A 22,014-nucleotide genomic window follows, 5' to 3' on the forward strand; every position below is an offset into this window, starting at 1 on the left:
AGTTAGTGTTTGATTTTGCACAAATTAGGAGGGGAAACTGGTTAACTCTCTTTATATGCGTAAATACAAACAAACATTTTTTAAAGCCAATTTTAAACATTTGATTTGTAAATTGTGAAATTGTGAATATTAAGTGTTTAGAATTCAATAAATTTAAATAAATAAATTTGTTCTACGCTACACATATGTATGATAAGTACAAGTAAACAAAAAGTGTTTAATTAAGTTAACACAGTGTACAAATTTGCATTGATTAAGGGAGGAAACTGGTTACCTATTTTAATATGCGTAAATTTAAGCGCACATTTTTCACCGTATATCGATCATCAAATATTGCTTGTGCAAAGTATAACTATGTGCAGATGTAACCAAAGAACGTAGATAGCAAGAAAGGACAACTCGTTATAATTGTGGCGAAAGTGCGCAACAGGGGCGTTTAATCCAATCAAAAAACGCACTAGTGCAAAAGAGAAGGCACGCCCCTGTTGCGCACTTTCGCCACAATTATAACGAGTTGTCCCTTCTTGTTATCTACGTTCTTTGATGTAACTATTTCACAAAGGACACCGGTAGTGATTTCTTAACTTATTAAAATTTGGGCATATAAATCGAAAACCGGGACACTTAAACGAAACCCGGGACATTTTATGGTTGGACCGGGACACCGGGACAAATAGTCTAAAATCGGGATATGTCCGGGAAAACCGGGACGCCTGGCAGCCCTATAAGTCGCTGGCATTTTCAGCTATGGTCAACGCTAAACCAGCTTGGCTATCTCACGATGCTTTAAGCACACCTCTCACTCCACTCCCGGAGTATTTTTGGTATGGTAGTAAGTTACGGCTTACAAACCACACTGGGGCTCTGCATGAATGCATCCCAGAATAAATCCCAGCTCATTGCACAGCAGCCTACGGCAGCTAGAGCAAGACTCCTCCAATAGAGTCCCCCAATTGACACCTGGTAAAAGGGTCACATCTTGCGCTACCGCTTCATCAGCCTGCCGGCATCTCTCTCTCTCTCTCTCCCTCGCATATCAAGCATATGGAGTGCGTGGCTGACTTGATGTGCACCGACAAACCATACGGGCTCATTGAGCTCGATACATAAATACTCGCAAAGGTGATCCCCTACTACTCTAACTCGACCACAACTCTAAACCTGGTCTCCCACTCTCCCTCAGAAAACCACTTTTTAAGTCTAATACAGAAAATAAACGTTTACTTTCCAGATATTCTATGCAGTCATCGATTAGCGGCAGAGGGTAATTATACCTAACAGTCAATTTGTTTAATGCTCGGTAATGTACACACATTCGGACATCGGCGTAGCCAGAATGAAATTTAGGGGGGGGGGGGGGGCTCGACCCTATTTCACCCTCGACCCTGGCATTTCAGGGTACTATTTTATATATATATATAAGGAAAATTTGAAAGTTAGGGGGGGGCTCGAGCACCCCCCTGCCCCTACCTGGCTACGCCCATGCATTCGGACCTTTCCGTTCTTCTTTTTAACCAGCACTATTGCTGACGCATAAGGTGAATCGCTAGGCCTTATTATTCCATCTCTGCAGAGTTCATTTATGATAGTTTGTACTTGGCTTCTCTCAGCGTAAGAAAGTCGTCGGGGCGCGCAATGGAAAGGTACGTCAGTCGTCAAGTGTATCTTCAATTCGTATTTAAATGGTTCGGGTGTCACTTCCGGTTTAAGATATGTGTTAACGATAAGTCGCTCCAAGTCATTCCTTTGATTACCGGTCAGTTTAGTGCCTATGCCTATGTCGTTTCCACCGTGGGGAACGTCAATGCAAAATATTAAAGGTGCGTCAGCGGCGGCAGGTATGTCAGTGGCAGCAGGTACGTCATCAGGCTTATTACTGCAATCAATGGTAACGTCACGTAACGTTACGTCTTGATCTTTAACGTATTTTAATTGTCTGATTTCATGACGGCCGAGTGTGCGTTGGGATCAGTTACAAACTTCTCAGACTTATACAAGCTATGATCGTTAACATTTTTTATTTCAAGCATTTTTTCCTTAGTGTACCTATCTGTTGCGCTAGTCAGACAAATGTTAAACTTATTGAGAAAATCACGTCCCAAAATAACTGGAGTAATTGGAACCGTAAGTGTCTTAAAAGCTATACTCACAGAGTTAAAAGCGCCGATTGCACCTGGTTGGTCGTCTTCATCCTCGGCAACAGTGGCTACTTCGCGTCTTTTCAGGAGCTTTGCTGGATTAGGGCATGAGCGATGGTCGTGGATCATCTTCCAGCACCTGAAGCAGGAACCATCCGGTCTTAGTGGGAACGGGCAGTTTGGTTTTATGTGCCCGTTCCGGGAGCAGTTGAAACACTTCAGCTTTATATCGTCGGTTTGTTTCGGCGCCGTTGTCTGCCGCTGGTTAGATGGCTGCACCGCCGTGGTAACGAAATATTTGTGTTTGACCGGTTTATGAGGGTTTTTAATTGCTCTACGCTTCGTGCCGTCATCAGGATGTGGGCATGCGGGGTAGTGTTCCCGATGCCGTCTATTATGAAGTCCGTCCATCAGCTCCGTATCGGCGATATTGGCACGCTTCGCAATGGCCTGCATGGTTAGCGTGTAGCAGTGGAGCGTCTCCTCTTTCCTCTTCCAGCGGCGCTGCGACAGCATTTTGTATACTCCTTGCCTTGTAATTCCCACGTCGAATTCGCTTGATAGCGCTGTTTTTAGCGCCTGGTAATTTAAGGCGGCCGTGGTCGATAAAAATACACGCACTGTACCTGTTAGGGACCAGCGCAGGGCAAGCAAGCGAAAATTGTCGTCAGCCCCTGAGGACTCGATTATTTCCTCAAAATCGCACAGAAAATGGCGAACGGTATAGCTAAATTTAGGCAGAGCGTGCTCTATATCGCCGAATTACAGGCGACCTTGTCGTCTACTATTGGGAGGGCGCTCCAGTTCTTCTATCTGTCTGCTTAGAGTCAGTATTTCCAAGCGCTTCTTAAGGGCCGTCACTTCTGCGTCTAGCTCAGTGAGTACTGACCTGGCTATTTCGGTGGCATTCTCAGATACCAGGGCGGCAGTGTTATTGGCGATAGAGACCGCGGTATCGGCAGTAGAATAGGCGGTATCAGCGGTGGTGGTGACGGCGGAATCAGCGGTGGCGGCAGCGGCGGTGTAGGCGGTAATGATGACAGCGTTGGTGACGACAGCATTAGTAGTATTGGTGGCAGCAGTGACGGTGATGTCTGCGGTGGTGGCAGCGGTAACGGCAATGTCGGCGATGGTGCCGGCAGTGTTGGTTGAGGCAGTAAATGCAGCATCAGCGATATCGGCAAGTTTACGTAGCTGTTGCGTCGTGGCTGAGGGTGGGAACGCCACACCAGCTTGTTGTAAGGCCTTAGTTGTGTCTTCACGTGGGTTGGCCATTTTCCGTGATTATTGGAAATTATTGATGAAATTCGATGATCGGGGTAATAACCCAACACCTGAGCTGTAAATTCCTTGTTGATCTGGTATTTAGCTGGCGGATTACCGCGGATTCAATTTTAAGTTATTAAAATGCGTGTGTTTTCTTTTTTCGTCCAAAAGGAAGTGACCCGCCATTTTCCTCCTTTTCTCTTTATTCCTTTTCTTTATAGGATTGCATTACATAATCTGCTTAGACTAGTAGGAGCAGGGTTGCATTACCGACTCCGAAAATTAACTAAATGAAGTTCCTTTATACAATGTTACAAAGCAAAAGATTATATCAAATCCTCTCAAAATTTTTGTCATGAAACAAAAATACATACAGAGTCTTAAAACCAAAATGTCACTTACGATCTCACAGAAAGTGAAATGCTTAACTAATTTTTATTCTACTTTTAATACATATATGTATATATTTACCAGAAGTTTTATTTAAAAAGCGTTGAATAATTGTATATATTTTTTAAACATTCGTTGTTTATGTGAAATCGTTTACAATTTTTTGTCGGTACATTTTTATTTGATTTGGTAAATTTTTTTCTGAAGTTTGGTACAATTTCTAAAAATTCATTTATCATCCCTGGTTGGCATCAAACTTTATATTTGTAAATAACCATGAGCGCACCGAAACAACTCCCGGCGATAACAAAACTGAAAAACAAGTCTGGGCATGTCATAGCACACACTTTTCTTTCTCTACCTAGCGCAATGATCGACATGTCTCAGTATATCCAGTAAACAAACTGAGCTGTTTTTTTCGCCAAATTTGGTCCCCATAAACGACTTAGAGTTGCAGACAACGCTTTTTCGGCAATTAGAGTGTTGTACAGCAATTAAATGTGGTGAAAAATTTTTGTACCGAATGTATGAACGTAATTGTATTTTTTATTTTGATAATACTAATTAGTGCTATTGTTTATAAGTCGAAGTGATCTAAAGAATATGTGTAATTAAATAATTTAGTTAAATGTAAATGGTGAAACATATTTTATAAATTGATATGACTTCTATTATAAATTATAGTCATAGACCCAGCGAACTTCGTCCCTCCCAAAATAAATTTTTTGTTTTGCAACATTTTGGTCCAACATTTTCGCCAACAGTTCACGTTCAGGATATTCAGTGACGCATTTATTCTAATATTACGATTTGGTGGTTGTCAGAAGGCATATTTCCATTGCCATCTTAAATAACCTAGAAAAACTGTATATGCATATACCGCCCCCTTTTAAAATAGCCCCAATTTTGTCTAAGAGTATGGGATTGATTTCATATACCTCCATACCACCTTCGAGTACTCTACCATCAACACTTCCAGGGAAAAATTCGGTTTGTTTGTAAGTTCCAGTACTCTACGTCGAACACTTCCAGAGATATTCAGTGTTAAAAATATCGGGGTCTATGTGTGGTGGTGCCACGCCCCTTTTTCCAACAGCCCAAATTTTTCTTCATGACTATGCGATTGAGTTTATATGTCTTGTACATACCAAGTTCCAGTACTCTACCATGAACCCTTCCAGAGATATGGAGTATGAAAAATTCGGTTTGTATGGGAGGTGTCACGCCCCCTGCACTTAGCGGTTTGAAATATACTTTACATCTGATTCTCATACCTACAAAATATACGCAAAAAATTGCATATAGATCGGTCAAGCCGTTTCGGAGGAGTTCGACCACTAACACTGTGACACGAGATTTTTATATATTAGATGATATGTATCTACATATTCCCATAATATTTTGTAACGAGCTACCTAAATCAAGACACGACACACAAATTGGAGAAGATTGGCCAAACACTTAGCTAAAAGTACAAGTTGTAGGCATTCGAGTACTCATCATTTGATTCCAACAGAATATTCGATAAATAAATATTTATTTTCTTCATTCCATACATGATTCCATTTTATTATTCTGGAATTGAACCATTTTTTTTTTTTTAATTTAACAAGAGCACTAAGAGTATTTCACTTTAAGTAGCTCGGAGCTAATTTTGGAGAACATCATCCAACAGAAAATGCATCATTATTATTAAGCTAGAAAACCAAAACAAAAGCGTGAATTTGTATACGTTTTGCAATAGAATTGAGCTATTTTATAATTTAATGGCTTTATTCATAAAAAATCAAGTAGGTTTAAAGAGCTTTATAAAATGACGTTTTCATACATTTTTCAGTTTATAAACCTTTTTTAAAGCTACTTTATTTTTTATGAATAAGGCCATAAGTCTATTTTTTCTCTTATTCGATGTGATATACATACATATGTATTTATGCAGCGATATATGTGATATATTTTGCAATGCAAGTAAAATGCTAATCTAGGGCGCAGTACAAATATGAAGCCCTTGAACTCCATTAATGACGCCCTAATGTCGAGTGCTCAAATTCTCACGAAACTTTCACCTTGCTATGTACCCAAAATAAATACATTTACATCAAACAAATTTATAAATTTGGGAACCAAATTAATTTTTCCTTTGTTTACCTTTTGACACAAGCAAACTGCATGGAAAAGTAAATTCACCCCGGTGCGATACATCAACAAGTAATTTTTAGCAAAAAAAAAAACCGACTTCAACTGTCATAAAAAAAAAAATATATATAAAAATATATATTTATGATCCACTGAACGGATCTTAACCAGATTAGTATGGGACCACCGCTGAGATATTACCTTTCCGATGGGAAAAGAATTATCGGTTGACCTGGTCCAAAGTTATGCGGTAACATACATAAAAAAAAATATATATATATATATATTCCGACGAACTGATAACCTTCTCCTTTTTAGGAAGTCGGTTAACAACAAGGGGTGTTTTTGTATGAAAGGCAACTTTTGAGCGCTGCGCTTAGAGCGTTCCGATAAGCAATGTTATTTTGTAACAAATTTATCATCAAACGGTGGCTTTAAAATTTCTTTGATATTTACTTATTAAAGTAAATCTGTATATTTGTGTTTATTCGTAAAATTGACGCACTAAAATTTAGTAAAATTTAGTAACTAAATGGAACTTTATTCTAATAAATTCTAAAGTTTATTTCGTTAATGATGAAAAACAACCGTGCGTGTAAGAAATTTTGCGCTACCAAAAATTTCACCTCTTTATACTGTTGCCTCAACTAAGATTTGGTAACTATGACTAAACCAGGTACTTTTGAAAGTAATGATTAATAAAAAAACATTACACAAAATTGATTGTGTTTTGAGGCCAGTGTTAAAATTTCCTATTGGGTCATTGGTAGATTGGTAATATGTCACTGGGCGAAGACAGTGACGTCAAATGAAAGTGTGAAGTGCAATGTTTTGCGTTTATTGTTATGTAAATAGTTATACTAATATAATATTTAAGTGCTATTGTGATAAAAAAGATGTATATATGTATGTGCATGTATATTTTTCAGTCATATGTAATTATGTCTTAATTGTTGTGTGTATTATGTTTTGTTTTTTTTACAATAAATCAGACTCCCTGATGAAGGCGTGAAGTACGCCGAAACGCGTAGGAGAAAGAGGAAACGCAGTTTGCCTTTTAATATACCGGCCGGAAAGCTCTACCAATGACCCAATATTAAACAAAATTTTCCAAACACAAATTCTCTTCAAATAATTTAATAATAATAATAATAATTTTATGGCAAATGGCGAATTTTTTGGCATTTTTTTCGGATTTTTGAGGGTGTACGACTCTAACGGACTTCAGATTCGGATTCAGCGGGTTGAAATACATGTTTTAGGTGGGTCTGGTTAAATACACACACCCCTCTTCTTTGTGCCGGTGTTGTTATTATTGCACTTAAAATGTGTACAGCAAAGCATGTAAAGCAGAGTCTTCTAATCTCGACATGAAGTTGTTACATATAAAACCTGCTGCTGAAAAACATCTTTCGGCCTCAACACCTTTAGGATGAACTGTGAAAAGGTAGCCATAAGTTTGAAGATAATGACCGCTATCGCCTCCATTAGAAAATGTTTGAACTCCTTTTACCATCTCGTTGGATAAATTATAAGTTTTTCGATTTTAGAAAATTTTAGTAGATTGATTTAAAAAATTATGTAACTTTTCCTTAAAACGTTCTGTTTCGTTTACACAAGCGACGCTATGAGTACATTCATTCAAATCTTCTTCTTCAAAAAAAAAAGACCCGGGCTGCAATTTTAAAAGTATAATTTCGAGCTTTTTGGTAATTGTAGTCAAAATGGCATTTTACAAAAATTAGGTATACTTCAAATTCACAAACAAATTCTTACTATCAATTCGATATTTCTAATTTTTTGGGATCCCGTGAGTAATGCAAGCAAATCCTGGAAATTTCGGCACCTCAAAAACACCGGGATTCCGGATTTGGCGTCCCTAGTTTGTACTTTTAAATCCAGTATTTAGTGAACTAAAAAATACAAAGTACTTTCGTAGCGGCATTTTGCTAGGTAAAAGTAACTTCATATCAACTTGTATACTTAACATTTAGTTCAAGTTTTTACTTGAAATATGAATGTTACTAACATAAATGACTAAATACTTTTGGATCTAGTAGTTTCAAAGGACGAAGACCCAAATATTTGTTACCTAAGTACTTAGTATTTAATCAACGCAATTGTGCCGATTGCTTCAAATATCATTAAGAATAATAACCCATATGACACAATAAGTATATTACTCCTCTATCATATCGTCGCCGTCATGCCAGAAGCATGAATGTGCAAATTTATCAGTTTTGAGTTATTGGGTTGATATGATCAACCTTGGGATGTTGTATGTTATATTAAAACCCAGAATATCATGCGGAGAAGGAAACCACATATTTTATAATTTTAATTGCATAAATGTAGAGTTAAGTCTCTTAAAAAAAACTTGCAAACTGGATTTCCCAAAATTTAAATTTTACACATTCATGTTTCTGGCATACGGACGACGATACATATCACTTGTTTTACCGAGCATCATCGGTATTTTCTATTTTAAATAAAGTTAAAAATTTCCTTTAATAAATCCTTTCCTTTCAGATATATAATTAAATATACAATACTATTACTCAGTTGTATATGCGCGGACAAATGAATAAAAGGACTCAGCATGAATCAGATTAAAAATATTGGAATACCTGAAAATCCGAAGCAGTCTAACTTCCCAGGTGAAAATGTTGCCGCAGTAAAGAGAACTAACCAAACAGAAATCAATATCACTTCTACGAAGAAAATTAAATTGGACGGGACAAATAATACTGTTTGGAATACAGAGGCCACATTAATGAAAAAGCCTCTTTGCGATGGCAATAAGGACGATCTTATTAGAACGGGGTTTAAGAGGGAATCCGCAACAAAAACATTTGCAAGTTTTCAAAACCAGGATAGTGAAATTTCAACAGAAAGAGGAAAAGCGGCCTTTAATCCCATTCGACATCTGGGTAGGACTCTTAATAACTCGTCGCCGTCGAGTCCCCTTAATGCGGATGACTTCGTTGTGGTAGCGTCGAGCTTAGCGGATTGTATTGATGACAAAGATTGTGATAGAAGCAATAAAATTAAACAAGTTTCTGAAACAAATTTTACTTTAATAAATGCCAGTGCTAGTAGCCGTAAAGATACAAATACAAAATGCTCTGCACAATCAGACTGCAAAGATTCTGCGTTATCGCATATAAATCCAGAAGGCACTTCAAACGAAATAGATCTGGTTATGTTACCTTCTGTACAGGATCAGAAGTCAAATCAACAGTTCTCGTCTCTAACTTCTGATAGTAATAGTCACTCTGGGCCACCTACACGCATTGTAGCTTCCGGTACTAACATAATGCGCCAAGGTACAGTCACTTATACCCGTATAACCACCGCTGGCACAATATCTACCGGATTACCATCTACTGCAACTGTATTAAACCGTATGAATATTTCTCCAACTTTGAAGAATCAGCAAGTAATGGTGACAACTAAGAAGCTTGCGTCTGAAGTGACACAAACTACAGCAAAAGTTTCAATTGGTAATACCACAATATCTGTCCCATTGTTAAAGCCCCTTAATTCTTCGCAACTAATGCATCCAACAAGTTCAGGACACAGTGATCCTCAAAAGCAATCGCAAACGACAACGGCAACATCATCACAACCGCTTTCTACTCAAACTCAAATAAATTTGAGCAAAATACTGAACGCAAAACGCGGCCAAAAGGGCAATCATCCAACAATAGTTTCGCTCTCACAGCTTCAAATCAAGCCCGTGTCAACAACAAAGCTTGTCCAAACCAAGGTTTTTAGTAAGAAACTACCACAGGTCCAGTGCACAGTAACTACAAATTCTCAGACCCATTCTGGTCTTGTGACCATTGCTGTATCGAAAGCCAAACAAAGCATAGCGTTAACTCAATCTGGCTCAAAGAAGTCCAATATAAGCCAAAAACATGATTCTAGTAGAGTTTTACTAAATAACCCAACTTTGGAAGAGGCATCCAGTGTACTAGATAAGAATTTTTGTATGGAAAATGCGGATGTCGGGAATGAAAAGTTGGAAAAATCAACATCCGAATGTAATGTGCTTGACTCCAATATTTCGCTAAATTTAGGTTCAATAGAGAAACCATTGAAAATCATGTCTCCGGGTATAGATGAAATATCACTAAATAAAACAACGGCCACCATCAAAAAGGTTCTAAACCCAAACGTAAACATCTTACCATTGTTAACGCCGCTATCAAAAAACTCCGAACAGCAAGGAGGCACAGGAATTTATCCAGCTGTTAGCATAATTAGGCAAACAGCACCGCAATTAATAACAACTTCAGCCACAACCACCTGCGCATCCGTGTCGACAAGCGCGTCCGACACTAGTATCCAGACAGATTTCCATAGTTCAAAGTCGGCAAATGTAAATAATATGTGCGGAAAGTTAAATACCACTTCTTTAATATCGATCCCTAAAAACATTTCTTTGGTTCTATCTAAAAACAACATTAGTCAACAAGGTAAAGCAACAATAATGTCTGCGAATTCTATTAGAAATGCAGGCACCATTGACCATAAGGTTAAAAAAATTAATTTAACTGTATCGAGCGGCCTAAATGTTACGGCAGTTAACTCGATTAATATGACACAGTCATTCAATGTCAGTAACACATATTCTACAGCAATCCAATCACATTCGCAAGAAGCGAGCCAGATTAATAAATCCACCGTTATTTCCGTTGCAGTGCAACCTTCCAATTATATTAATTCATCTGATCAAACTTTACTATCACGTAAAACTGTGAAAGTGACACCATATACATTATCTACGCTGGGACAACACTTAGATAAGAGATGCAGGTCTTCTGAGGGACATGAACAGGATAATCGCCAAAATGTAACTCAAAATATAGACGTTTTGCCGGCAAAACGCAGCAAACATGATAATTCGGAAAGCACTACAGATATTTTTGAAGTTATTGAAAAGAAAGATGTTACTGAAAATTCCCATGGCTTGGGCGAAACGAAACCTGTAATAAACATGGACAAGCATGGAAACGTTGAACTTAATCAGCCGTCCATAATAGTTTCTAAGTCTGAGGAATCAAACAATGTTCTGCTAAAGAAGCTTCTTCAAAACTCCAGCAGCACGCACAATGTCAATATTTTATCCACAAATGTGCAAAACCCAGCAAATACTTCAACGGCAGGACAAATATGTAATCAAGTACTCCCTGCCCGTAAAGTTATCAATGTGCGTGCACCTAGTTTGGGTTTAGTGAGTTCGCTGGAAGCGCAATTGGCACGCCCGGTTATACCTCCAGTTCCAGCAAACACTTCTGCGCAGGGTCAAACCAATATTTCCAAATCGCAGAAGAGTGATTCTCAGGAAGAGTTGCAAAATAAAGTCAATAACGAAAGCATTACTTTACAAAGTGATGCCAAAATAAAATCTATCCAAGTTATTTCAAAGGAAACCTCGTTCGTCTCCAATCCAAATATAACACAGTTCTCATTAGATGACGCGCGTCACTCGAAAATATTAGGCGCAGGTCAGGAGTCGGAGTTTGAAACGTTAAATCAAAGCAATCCAATTAGTTCCTGTGATAAAAACGATGCTAGTAACAAACCATTTCGAAACCAATCTCACGATGCTTCACCCAAAGATAACAATGGAAATGACTTTAAAGAACATGGAAATGCACAGGGAAATCAGTCGCAGTCTAGCCAAGCGTAAGTACACATGTATGTTCATCCATATAAAAAAAAAAAAATTTTTTCTGTCAATGTAAAATAGTTAATAGAAAACAAATATGTTTAAAACAAGATTTCTAAATATGAACCAAATAGGACCGTAAATATGGGGTTTATCAAATATCTTGACTCCTACGCCACTTATCGGCAAAATTTGGTCTGTAGTATTTCACAGGACGAAAATTGCCGCGTACATTGGCACAAGCGTGCGTTCTTCTATGATCTTGCAAATAAAACATTGCTCCTCTAGCCATATGTCTGTAAGCCAATAAAAGTCTGTTATAGGAGGGCCAAGAATCCACCTGTTTCACAGGACTAAGTTGTCCCGCACATTGGCTAAGTGAGTCGTGCGAACTCTTGAATTTTATTCAAATTAAGCCATTGTCTCAACCCTTTAAAATCGTATGTTCTGCCTGTCTGCAAAACTAGAGTAAGTTTTAGCAGCATTCCATCTCTTCGCCCTGATAACAATCCTTTAAAGCTGGTTGAAAAAATAACTAATTAGGCTTTGATATAAACAGTAACCTTAGTTGTACTGACCATATTACCCTTGAAAGTCAGTACACTACGATGTAAGTTGATCAATGCACTCCTGTCTCAAAAATCCATGTAGAAAATCGTAATAAATCATCGCACGAAAACCACGAGTTTCACCAGTTAATTCCATATTTTGGGCGCGATGAATACTAAACTTTTCAATAAAAATATCGATGTACTGCTCATCAAATGAGTGTTGCAAACAGGGTTGCCACTGACGAAAAAAAATATTTACCATCCACTTAAAAAAAATCTACCAAATCTGGAAAATATCTACCAATAACTTTTTATAATTATTTTAATAAAAACTATAGTTTAGTTATTTTTTTATTTATTTTAATTAAAACTATTTTTTTTATTTTTTTTTAGTTATTTCAATAAGAATTAAAATTGTTTTCAAGAACTTTTTATTTAACTAGTTATACGGTATTTGAGTCATATTATTGTCATATTCTAAGTTTCATTCAACCAAAAGCGGAAGTGATGAAAATAAAGGCAACAATGAAACTTTATTATTTGAAAACTTCAACTCGAGGTTTTATAGACAAATACAGTGACTCAAAAAAAATTATTATTTTTTTAATATTCGCAATATTTTTCGAGTAAATTTTTTTATTGCTTAAATCCATAAAAATCGAGGATTCAAACTATATACAACATATAGGAAAATTCCAAAAATTTTCGTCTAAATTTCGAATTGTTTACTCTGAATTTTTAGAACAAGTTAAGGTTTTAAAGCAAATACTATTTGAGTATAGCCAACAATGTGCTGCTTAAAATTCCCGTTGATTTTTTTATTTTTTTTCCATTGATAGAAAATGGCGTTGATTTAATTTTTTTTGCGAACAATCATAGTGCGTAATTCATACCTGTAATTTTTTTTTTATATTTAAATAATCATTTAAAGTATTTAGGTAATCAAAAGCTCCTCCGGATTCCAGTAAAATTAGTTTTGAATAGAGCGCGATATGTTCGCCTTATATCGATATACATTTATACTTATGTAATTATATAAAAAGTATGCAAAGAAATTTATAATATATTTAAAGATAACTACGAAAAATAAATCGGGAACGGAATGTTCATCAAAAATCTACCAAAATGAGAAAAAATTTACCTTTTTACCAACCCAAATTTTTTCTACCAATTTTGGTCACAATTTACCAAAGTGGCAACCATGGTTGCAAAGGCGCAAAATATAAAATGCTACACTCGTAACACTACTTATTCCCTAAATTTTGTTACTTGGTCTTTCCATAGCTCAGCAAAACCTTATTTACTTTCATTATTATTTTTCTTTGTATTATGTTCTTTTCGTAAACATAACTTCTCACATTTTTCAGTGACTCACAGCTCCTAATGTTATATTAAATAACAATGCATTACGTATACATACATATCGTCGCTTTGCGTGCAATACCGTGTACACGCAAAATGCAATGCCGCGTATGTGGTGGCTGAAAAAAAAAGATCTCGGTATCCTGTCTCAGTGCTGGCCTACTTCACAAATTTAAAGGTCAATAATTTTAGTAGAAGCCAATATTTAATAAGTTCAGTTAGAAAATCATTCAAAGGTTTAGAAGAAAATTAGTTTATTTGCACTTTTGTGAAATTTTCGGACGGTCATATACGCGGTATTGCACGCCAAGCGACGATATGAGACGATTCACTTCAACCCGCCCAGAGCTCTGACCAAAATTACGATCAATGAAAATAAAAATACTTATTAATTTCTTTATGCAAATCCTGACAGAAAGCTAATTCATGACTAATTTTATAGTTTTCGGTGTCGTTGATTACGAATCTGAGGTCAGTTTTTTTTTAATTCAAAATTACGGATCCCATATGGTGGACGATTTTTTAAATTTATCAGATTCGCTTAGAGCCCGTTACTCGGGGGGTTTCGGGCCGCTGATTACAAATATGAAGTTGGATTGTAAAAATTAAGAATGGCCATACTGGGGCCCAAAAAATTTAAATCGATCAGATTCGTTTAAAACTTTACAACAGATTAAAAAAAACAAAATGGCGGCCATATTGGATCTAGCATTGATCACGGAAAAGCTAAAATCGAAAGTACGTTCATGGCGTATGAGTAACATTCTCATCTCGTTTGAGTAACTCATACGCCATGTAGATACATTCAACTTGAGATCTTCCGTGATAAATGGTAGATCCAATAAGGCTGCCCATTTAGAATTTTTCCAGCGACCCCGAAAACTATATGTCGTGATCTAGCTTTCTGTCATCATTTGCAGAAAGAAATTAATAAGTACACGTTTAAATTGAAAGGTTATTAGTTTACAAGTATTTTGACATATTGCGTGGGCCGGTGAATCGTCCCATATGTATGTATGTGCATATTACATAGTACAAATTTCCTCACTTGTCCTCTTCACCATAATCTTTAATTAACAAAATGATACTATTTTAGTTTATTACTTGAATCTCAACCATAAAATTTTTTAAGATACGTAAAAAATGTACATTAAATTATTTTGGTAAATTTTCAGACGTACACCAACACGTACTGACAGCATAAAAGAACAACATTCGAACAACGAGCCGCCATCCATCGTATCTGTAAATTTAGAAAGAAAGGAAGAGACTAACAACGAAAATATCTCAAACTTGGGAACAACTCTTCCGGCTTCAACGGCTGCGAATGAAAATCCTGAGAATTGCGAAAGGCTAAAGAATACCAGCAAAGGGTCAAAAACATATAAGAACAATTTATTAGACACGGCGGGTAAATCAAAAACAGCATTAAAAAACGAGAACGGCGGACAAAGTTCAAATGTATCTTCGTCGGTCACTTTAAAAATTGATAACAACGCTAGTGCAAATGAAAGAAAAATACCGACTGAATGCAATGCGCCAGCTAATACTGCACCCGGGACTCAGAAGACAGTCGGTGACAAAGATATTGAATCTAGAAAAAAACGGAAAAGAGAATATCAAAAGCACCGCAGACAACTCCTTAGCGGCAAGGAGTTTGCAGCCAACACAGTAAACTCTACTTCAAGTGTACCTGGAACCAAAAAGAAGTCAAGAAAGCTGAGTAAAATAGAGGAGGACTATGACAACTTTATTGACAATTTAATGGTCAATTTAAAACAAATGAAACCTCTGCAAGTTTTGGAACCTTTATTAAATAGAAACTTCATTGTTTGCAGTACTTATGGACTAAATAGTAATCTTCCCCGCGGTGTAAATAGTAAAGATAATGGAGATCTTTCTCTTAGTCCACCGCTTTTGGGAGAGTACGGCAATGCGCATCGTTCCAATGCAGTCACTTTGTACGACTCGGGATCATTTTATCCATCCGAAAGCAATAAGGAAAAACAGTTGTCCACGATACAAAATGATTTTTATGACCAAGAGTTCTTGCCAAATATGCGAAGTAATTATTACGATCGCTTCTTACGAATATGGGGCTTTATGAAAGAGCGTAACATTGAATCGTCAGAAATTATCACGAATAGTTGTGTCAATAATACCGACACAGCGGACGCTGTAGGAGAGAAATTTAATCGGTACTCATTACATCAATTTATTTATCCCGGTTTGGTGGTAATGAATAAAAACAGTGATCATTATTTGGGCCGTATGTCTCCAAGTATACCGTTTATCGAGCCAACATTTAATGCCAAAAAGAATTGCTTTTTAAAACCGTTTCACAAAATTGACGACATTGAAAATGTAAAGCATTCTATTACAACAGCAAGTGATGTGAGGTAATTATTTGTCCCATTTTTCGAAAAGATTTCCTAAAATATTTATAATTCTTCACATTTATTATAATTAAGGCTGGTATTGTGACTTGCGAGGCGAGTAAATTTGGCGAGGTGGACGGTTCGGCGAATCGAACGGTTTTTTGAACACACCTAAAATTTGCATTAAGAGTGTTTCCGATGCAAAGAACTTGTTCAAGCTTGTACAAGCGAACACTCTTAATGCAAATTTTAGTTGTCTTCAGCAAACTGTTCGCTCGCTTCTCCAAATTTATTAGCTTCGCAAGTCGCAATTTCAGCCTAAATACTACACCTTTTCCAGCAGTATTTCAGAAAAACAAAAATGTGTTTCAGAAAACCTCAAATGTATTTCAGAAAAGGCCAAATGTATTTCAGAAAAAGCCAAATGAAATTCAGAAAAACACAATTGTATTTCAGAAAAGTTCAAATGATCAGTAAAACGCAAACGTATTTCAGAAAAGGACAAATGTATTTCAGAAAAGCAGAAATGTATTTCAGAAAAATATTTTTAGAATACAGTTGGGCTTTTTTGAAATTCATTTGTGTTTTTCTGAAATACATTTGCCCTTTTCTGAAATACATTTGTGTTTTTCTGAAAATCATTAGAGCTTTACTGAAATACAATTGTGTATTTCTGAATTTCATTAGGCCTTTTCTGAAATACATTTGGTCTTTTCTGAAATACATATGAGCTTCTCTGAAATACATTTGCCCTTTTCTAACTACAAAATGCATTAAAGGGTGTTAAATATCTATGTATTTACTTTTCTAATGCGTACCAACGAGATCAACAAAGAAAAATATTAAGAGGAACTATTGGTTAAAAATAGCACTCATGAAAAATCCGCTCAAATTATATTTTTTGAAAAATCTTTGATACTAATAATCTAATAATCTAAAATAATAACTTAATAGTAAAAAAAAATATATATTTTCTAAACAAGCTTTTTACAAGCTTTATTTTAATTTTTATCGAACAAAAACCATGTAAGTCCGGATTTCAAAATTAAAAAAAAAAAAAAATAGCAAAATTCGTCAAAGTTTCATTAAAATGTTAAACTTTTAAACAGTATTTTAGGAAAAAAAATGTATGTAGTTTTGTAGCTCATTAAATCCTAGTATAATATAAAGTGCAAATTTCAGGTTGCTTGGACTTTGGCAACTCTTTTTACGGGCAGTGTCTGAAAAATTTTGTTTACTTTATACTTCTTTTTATTCTTCTTATTTGGCGCAGTAACCGCCTAAGCGCCAGTCGTTTCTCTTCTGGGCCAACTGACGCCTATTGGAAATGCCAAGTGAAGTCAAGTGCTTCTCCTTCTTCAAATCTTTCCAACGCTTACTTTATACTAAAATTTTAAAATTCTGAATTTCAAACGACATTTGTTGAAATTCGTTGAATATTTATAAATCTTTACTTCAGTGGCAAAAAGAGCCCCTTAATCTTCCAGCGTCAGATTCCGTACAGCACGTGTGACCTACTCACATATAGAATTACGATTAGAAGGGTATTAAAAGTATTCCTAAGTCCTTTCGAAAAAATGCACGATCTAATTTTAACTACAAAATGCATTAAAGAGTGTTTAATATCTATATATTTACTTTTCTAATGCGTACCAACGAAATCAACAAAGAAAAATATTAAGAGGAACTATTGGTTAAAAATAGCATTCATGAAAAATCCGCTCAAATTATGTTTTTCGGAAAATCTTTGACACTATTTTGAAGGGCAGGTTAATCTAAAATAATAACTTAGTAGTAAAAAAAATATATATTTTCGAAACAAGCTTTTTACAAGCTTTTATTAAATATGTATATGTTTCCCAATTATTTCAACTCCTGCGCCACCTATTGCCAACATTTTTTGCGGAGATATTCCTTTTCATGTACAGAGCAAGTTAAATAAAAGCTTACAAATACTTAAAATTTCAGAATTTTCGGGTTAATCTTCTAGATATAAATTACAGTTTTGGAAATAAGGGATATTTTTTAACTACAAAAATTAATACCAATGAACAAATGTAAAAAGAAAAACACGTATAGGTAATTGATTAGTACACACATACATATATAGTATATCGTCGTTTAAAGTACAAATCCACGTATCGTCATTCTGCAAAACCGGGTAACTGGCATTGGCTGCCAAAAATTGGATTTGCTCACATAAGCTCTTGGCTCAATCCTTATCCATTCGTCCTGAAATATACTAGCCAGAAGTGCGATTGCTTTATAAAAAAGAGAATCATTTTGAAATATGAATGTTTTTACCCTCTAGAAAATAATTTCTACAACTTCACATACGCGGTTTTGCATTTTGCTGATACGCGGTTTTGCATTTTGTTGATACGCGGTTTTGCAATTTACACGACGATATATGAAATACACACTCGACATGCACTTTCTAAATTTATGAGACGTCATGAGAAATCATGACTACAAGCATAAAATTTTAAATACTATTTTTTGCGTTTTTTAGGACAAAGTGCGACGATGGCAACAATCGAGGAGTTACGTTATCTGTACAGCTATCTGCTGTTAATAATATATTTGGTGTGCTCAAAGACTTGGCAAATTTGTTGCATATTCCAGCGCCTTCGATGTATAAAATTATTGATGCACCCACATTTAATTTATCCCGCGATCTTTCACCTAAGAAAAATAATAATTTAATAGCTAAAAGTCAAATAAGTTTTCAGCAAGATATTATCTGCGGTAAAAAGAAAGTATGCTACAATTGTGGAACCTCGGTTTCAGAGGTTGGAATTCAAGCATTTAAAGTTCCTTTCTGTGATACAAAAGGAGTTCCCAATTCTACTTTTCCTCCGAATTTGGAGCCAATGAAGTTGCAATTCTGTGACAAATATTGTTATGAACAATATAAGTGTCCTAACAAACCACAAATTGCAAGTTTGACACCAAAAGTGGAAGAAGTACCAATGAATGTTGAGCAAAAGTTTAGTGATAAAAATTTGAATGTAATCAGAACTAATGTATTACAAAGTAATGCTGTTAAAAAGCACGAAAAAAAAACTTGTTACAAGCACTACAATGATAACTGTTTTAAAGATGTGAAAAAGAATTGTTGTATCGCTGAAAACGAGATAAAAGGTTCTACTATCTGTAAAAAGGACACATATTCGGAAGAAAACTGCGAACAAAGTGGATTTGCTGGCTGCGTTTTAGATAGTCCTTTTGAAGATATTCGTCACTGTGTTTTTTGTTATCAACGTGGAGATGGCGCTCCCAATGGACCGTCACGATTACTAAATTTCGATATCGATAAATGGGTAAGATGGTGTGCATAGTAATAAAACTGTAGTACTAGTGGTAAACTGAGAATTGGTACAGGCCGTAGATATACTATTACAAATAAAATATTAAGAGCCCCACCGATCCCAAGTATACATAAAAACGTATGATGAAATCTCAGAAATCGTAAATTTTTAATTAACTCTCGATATCATTAAACGTGCGATATGTACATATGTGTATGCATTATTATTTCAGGTACACTTAAATTGCGCGTTATGGTCCAGCGAAGTTTACGAGACTATAAGTGGAGGTCTTATGAACTTTCCAGCAGCTTTACATGTGGGACTCAATCAGTCGTGTAGTGGTTGCCAACAACTAGGCGCAACTGTGCGATGCTTCAAAAATCGCTGTACGCAAGTTTTCCACCTACCGTGTGCAATAAGAGAGAATTGTGTGTTCTACAAAAATAAAACTATACATTGTCAGCAGCATGCAACTCGTTTAGAAAAGGAAAACGAACTTACATCTCTTATCGTTCAAAGAAGAGTATTCGTTGAACGGGATGAAAATCGCCAAGTCGCAACTGTGATGCATCACTCGGAATTAACAAATTTACTTCGAGTGGGTACTTTAATCTTTTTGAATGTCGGCCAATTACTTCCACATCAATTAGAAGCATTTCACAATATGGATCATTTATACCCCGTAGGCTATAAAGTTGTAAGTAAAATAATTAAATGCCATAGAAAATGCTTCCATTCCTTTTAAGTGCGGGCATGTTATGTATGGCTATGGCATTTTTTCGACCATCAATATCAAAATAATAGTTATAATACAATAAGATCCAGAAAAAAATTTAAATCTAAAAAATTACTCTAGTATCTGTTTTCATCTAAAATTAAAAAAAAAACAGTACATGGATTTGTTTTTGTTCCTTTAAACAATTTTGCGAAGCGCTTCCGACTTTGTTTTGGGGCTATTATAGAAATTAATGCATGGATATTTTAAGATACATTGACAATCAGAATTTCGATGTTTCGAAATGAATTAAAGTTTGAAAACAGTGTACTGCTGCGAAAAACAGCATTGAAACCACCGTTATGATCATTCTTAAAATGTAAATAAAATTGTCAAAAATTTCTCATGCACATAAAACTTGTATGGGACCAACCGAAATTGAACGGCGTGCGTAAAAAGCTAAATCAATATCCAATTTTTGTTCTGCGTGGGATTTTGATTTGATGTTTCGGTTAGTGAAATCAAATGCATACGCACTCGAGCCAATTTCGGATGACGCAGAAAAACAAATTAGACTGCGGCAAGAAATAGCCTCAGTAGCTTGAAAAATATTCTTTAGGTTTAACTGGTTTTAAATTTGTTTGTTTCTAGATTCGTTTCTACTGGTCGATGAAAAAACTAAATCGGCGATGTCGATATGTATGTTCTATAGCTGAAGTTGCTGGTCGCCCTGAATTTAGAATTCAGGTTCAGGAATCCGGAAACGAAATCGAATTACGTGACTCCTCGCCGAATGCTGTCTGGAAACAAATTTTGACACCGATTGCATCCCTGCGCAAAAGGACTAAAGTTATACAGCTTTTTCCTCAATTTATATCCGGAGAAGATCTTTTTGGATTAACCGAGCCTTCTGTGGTTCGAATCATAGAGAGCTTACCGGGTATAGAAACCTTGACGAACTATCGCTTTAAATATGGGCGTAACCCTTTGTTAGAGCTTCCCCTTGCAATAAATCCCAGTGGAGCTGCGCGCACCGAGCCCAAACAGCGGCAAATCGTTGCTTGGAGAAAACCACATACGCAGCGTACTGGCTCTACCGCGAATCAGCGCATGGCGAATTCCACAACATCTACAGTTGCTGGAGAAATAGCTTGTCCCTATAGCAAGCAATTTGTCCACTCTAAGAGTTCGCAATATAAAAAAATGAAACAGGAATGGAGAAACAATGTGTACTTGGCAAGGTAGGCAAAACTATTAAAATTTCTGCATATATAGACAGACACTTATGTTTATTGATACGAATTGCTTCTAGATCGAAGATACAAGGACTTGGTTTATATGCTGCGCGAGACATAGAAAAACACACCATGATAATCGAATATATTGGGGAAGTTATTCGCACCGAAGTTTCAGAAATCCGGGAGAAGCAATATGAAGCAAAGGTATTTGATATTCCTAAGTAATTACTACATGTTATTAACTTTATACGATTAGTACAAACTATGAAGAGCAGGGGTTTTTCTTGCAATTTTTGCGCAAATAAGTATCATATGATACAAAAGCCGAGCGCTTTTGTTTTGTAAGAAAATGTATGCAATTGCGCATAAAAGCGGTATTAGTAATGGAAATGGTTGACATCGTCGCCGGAGCAACTTTTTTTTCTAAGAGAAAGAGGCAAAATACGTTAGTCTAGCCACGAACGAGGACAAGGCAAATAGCCTCCAGGCGTAGATATTGTAAAACAGCTCTCAACGAACAAAAAGTTATATGTCCCTGTTCGCATGGACGTAGAAGTTGGAATGACGAGCTGTGCTAGCGATATAATGACGTCGACATTGCTAAACGCATAAAACCCAAAATTTGTCCTAGCAGCGCTTCATTGAAAAAGTTAAGATATGTAAGGAGCTTTTCAGGCTTACTCGATGAAAACTCCCAACAATCTAACCCTGAAAATATACCTAATTGTGTAACCAAAACATACTTGGGTTTTAAAATGTGATAAAAACTAATCTATTAACATTAGTGCTTCCGTATTTTTTATAAAATCTGATTGAAATTCATCTAACTACCAATGCTGAAGTTGAAAGATC

The 22,014-nt window shown here is 36.0% G+C and overlaps 1 protein-coding gene across 1 annotated transcript in view; it reads left to right on the forward strand.

The window, feature by feature from the left end:
- LOC118744435 (histone-lysine N-methyltransferase trr) overlaps window positions 1-22,014 on the forward strand; it is a 42,189-nt gene that overhangs the window by 9,993 nt on the left and 10,182 nt on the right. Inside the window, exons 2-7 of the mRNA XM_036477451.1 lie at window positions 8,460-11,624; window positions 14,696-15,919; window positions 18,411-19,221; window positions 19,442-19,906; window positions 20,576-21,165; window positions 21,237-21,366. Of these exons, the coding sequence (XP_036333344.1) occupies window positions 8,530-11,624; window positions 14,696-15,919; window positions 18,411-19,221; window positions 19,442-19,906; window positions 20,576-21,165; window positions 21,237-21,366 (6,315 nt within the window). The 5' untranslated portion in view covers window positions 8,460-8,529. The remainder of the gene's footprint in view (window positions 1-8,459; window positions 11,625-14,695; window positions 15,920-18,410; window positions 19,222-19,441; window positions 19,907-20,575; window positions 21,166-21,236; window positions 21,367-22,014) is intronic.

This window comes from Rhagoletis pomonella, unplaced genomic scaffold (assembly GCF_013731165.1).
Source record: "Rhagoletis pomonella isolate Grant_MI unplaced genomic scaffold, Rhpom_1.0 Rhpom_scaffold_00008, whole genome shotgun sequence".
NCBI classification, from domain to species: domain Eukaryota; kingdom Metazoa; phylum Arthropoda; class Insecta; order Diptera; family Tephritidae; genus Rhagoletis; species Rhagoletis pomonella.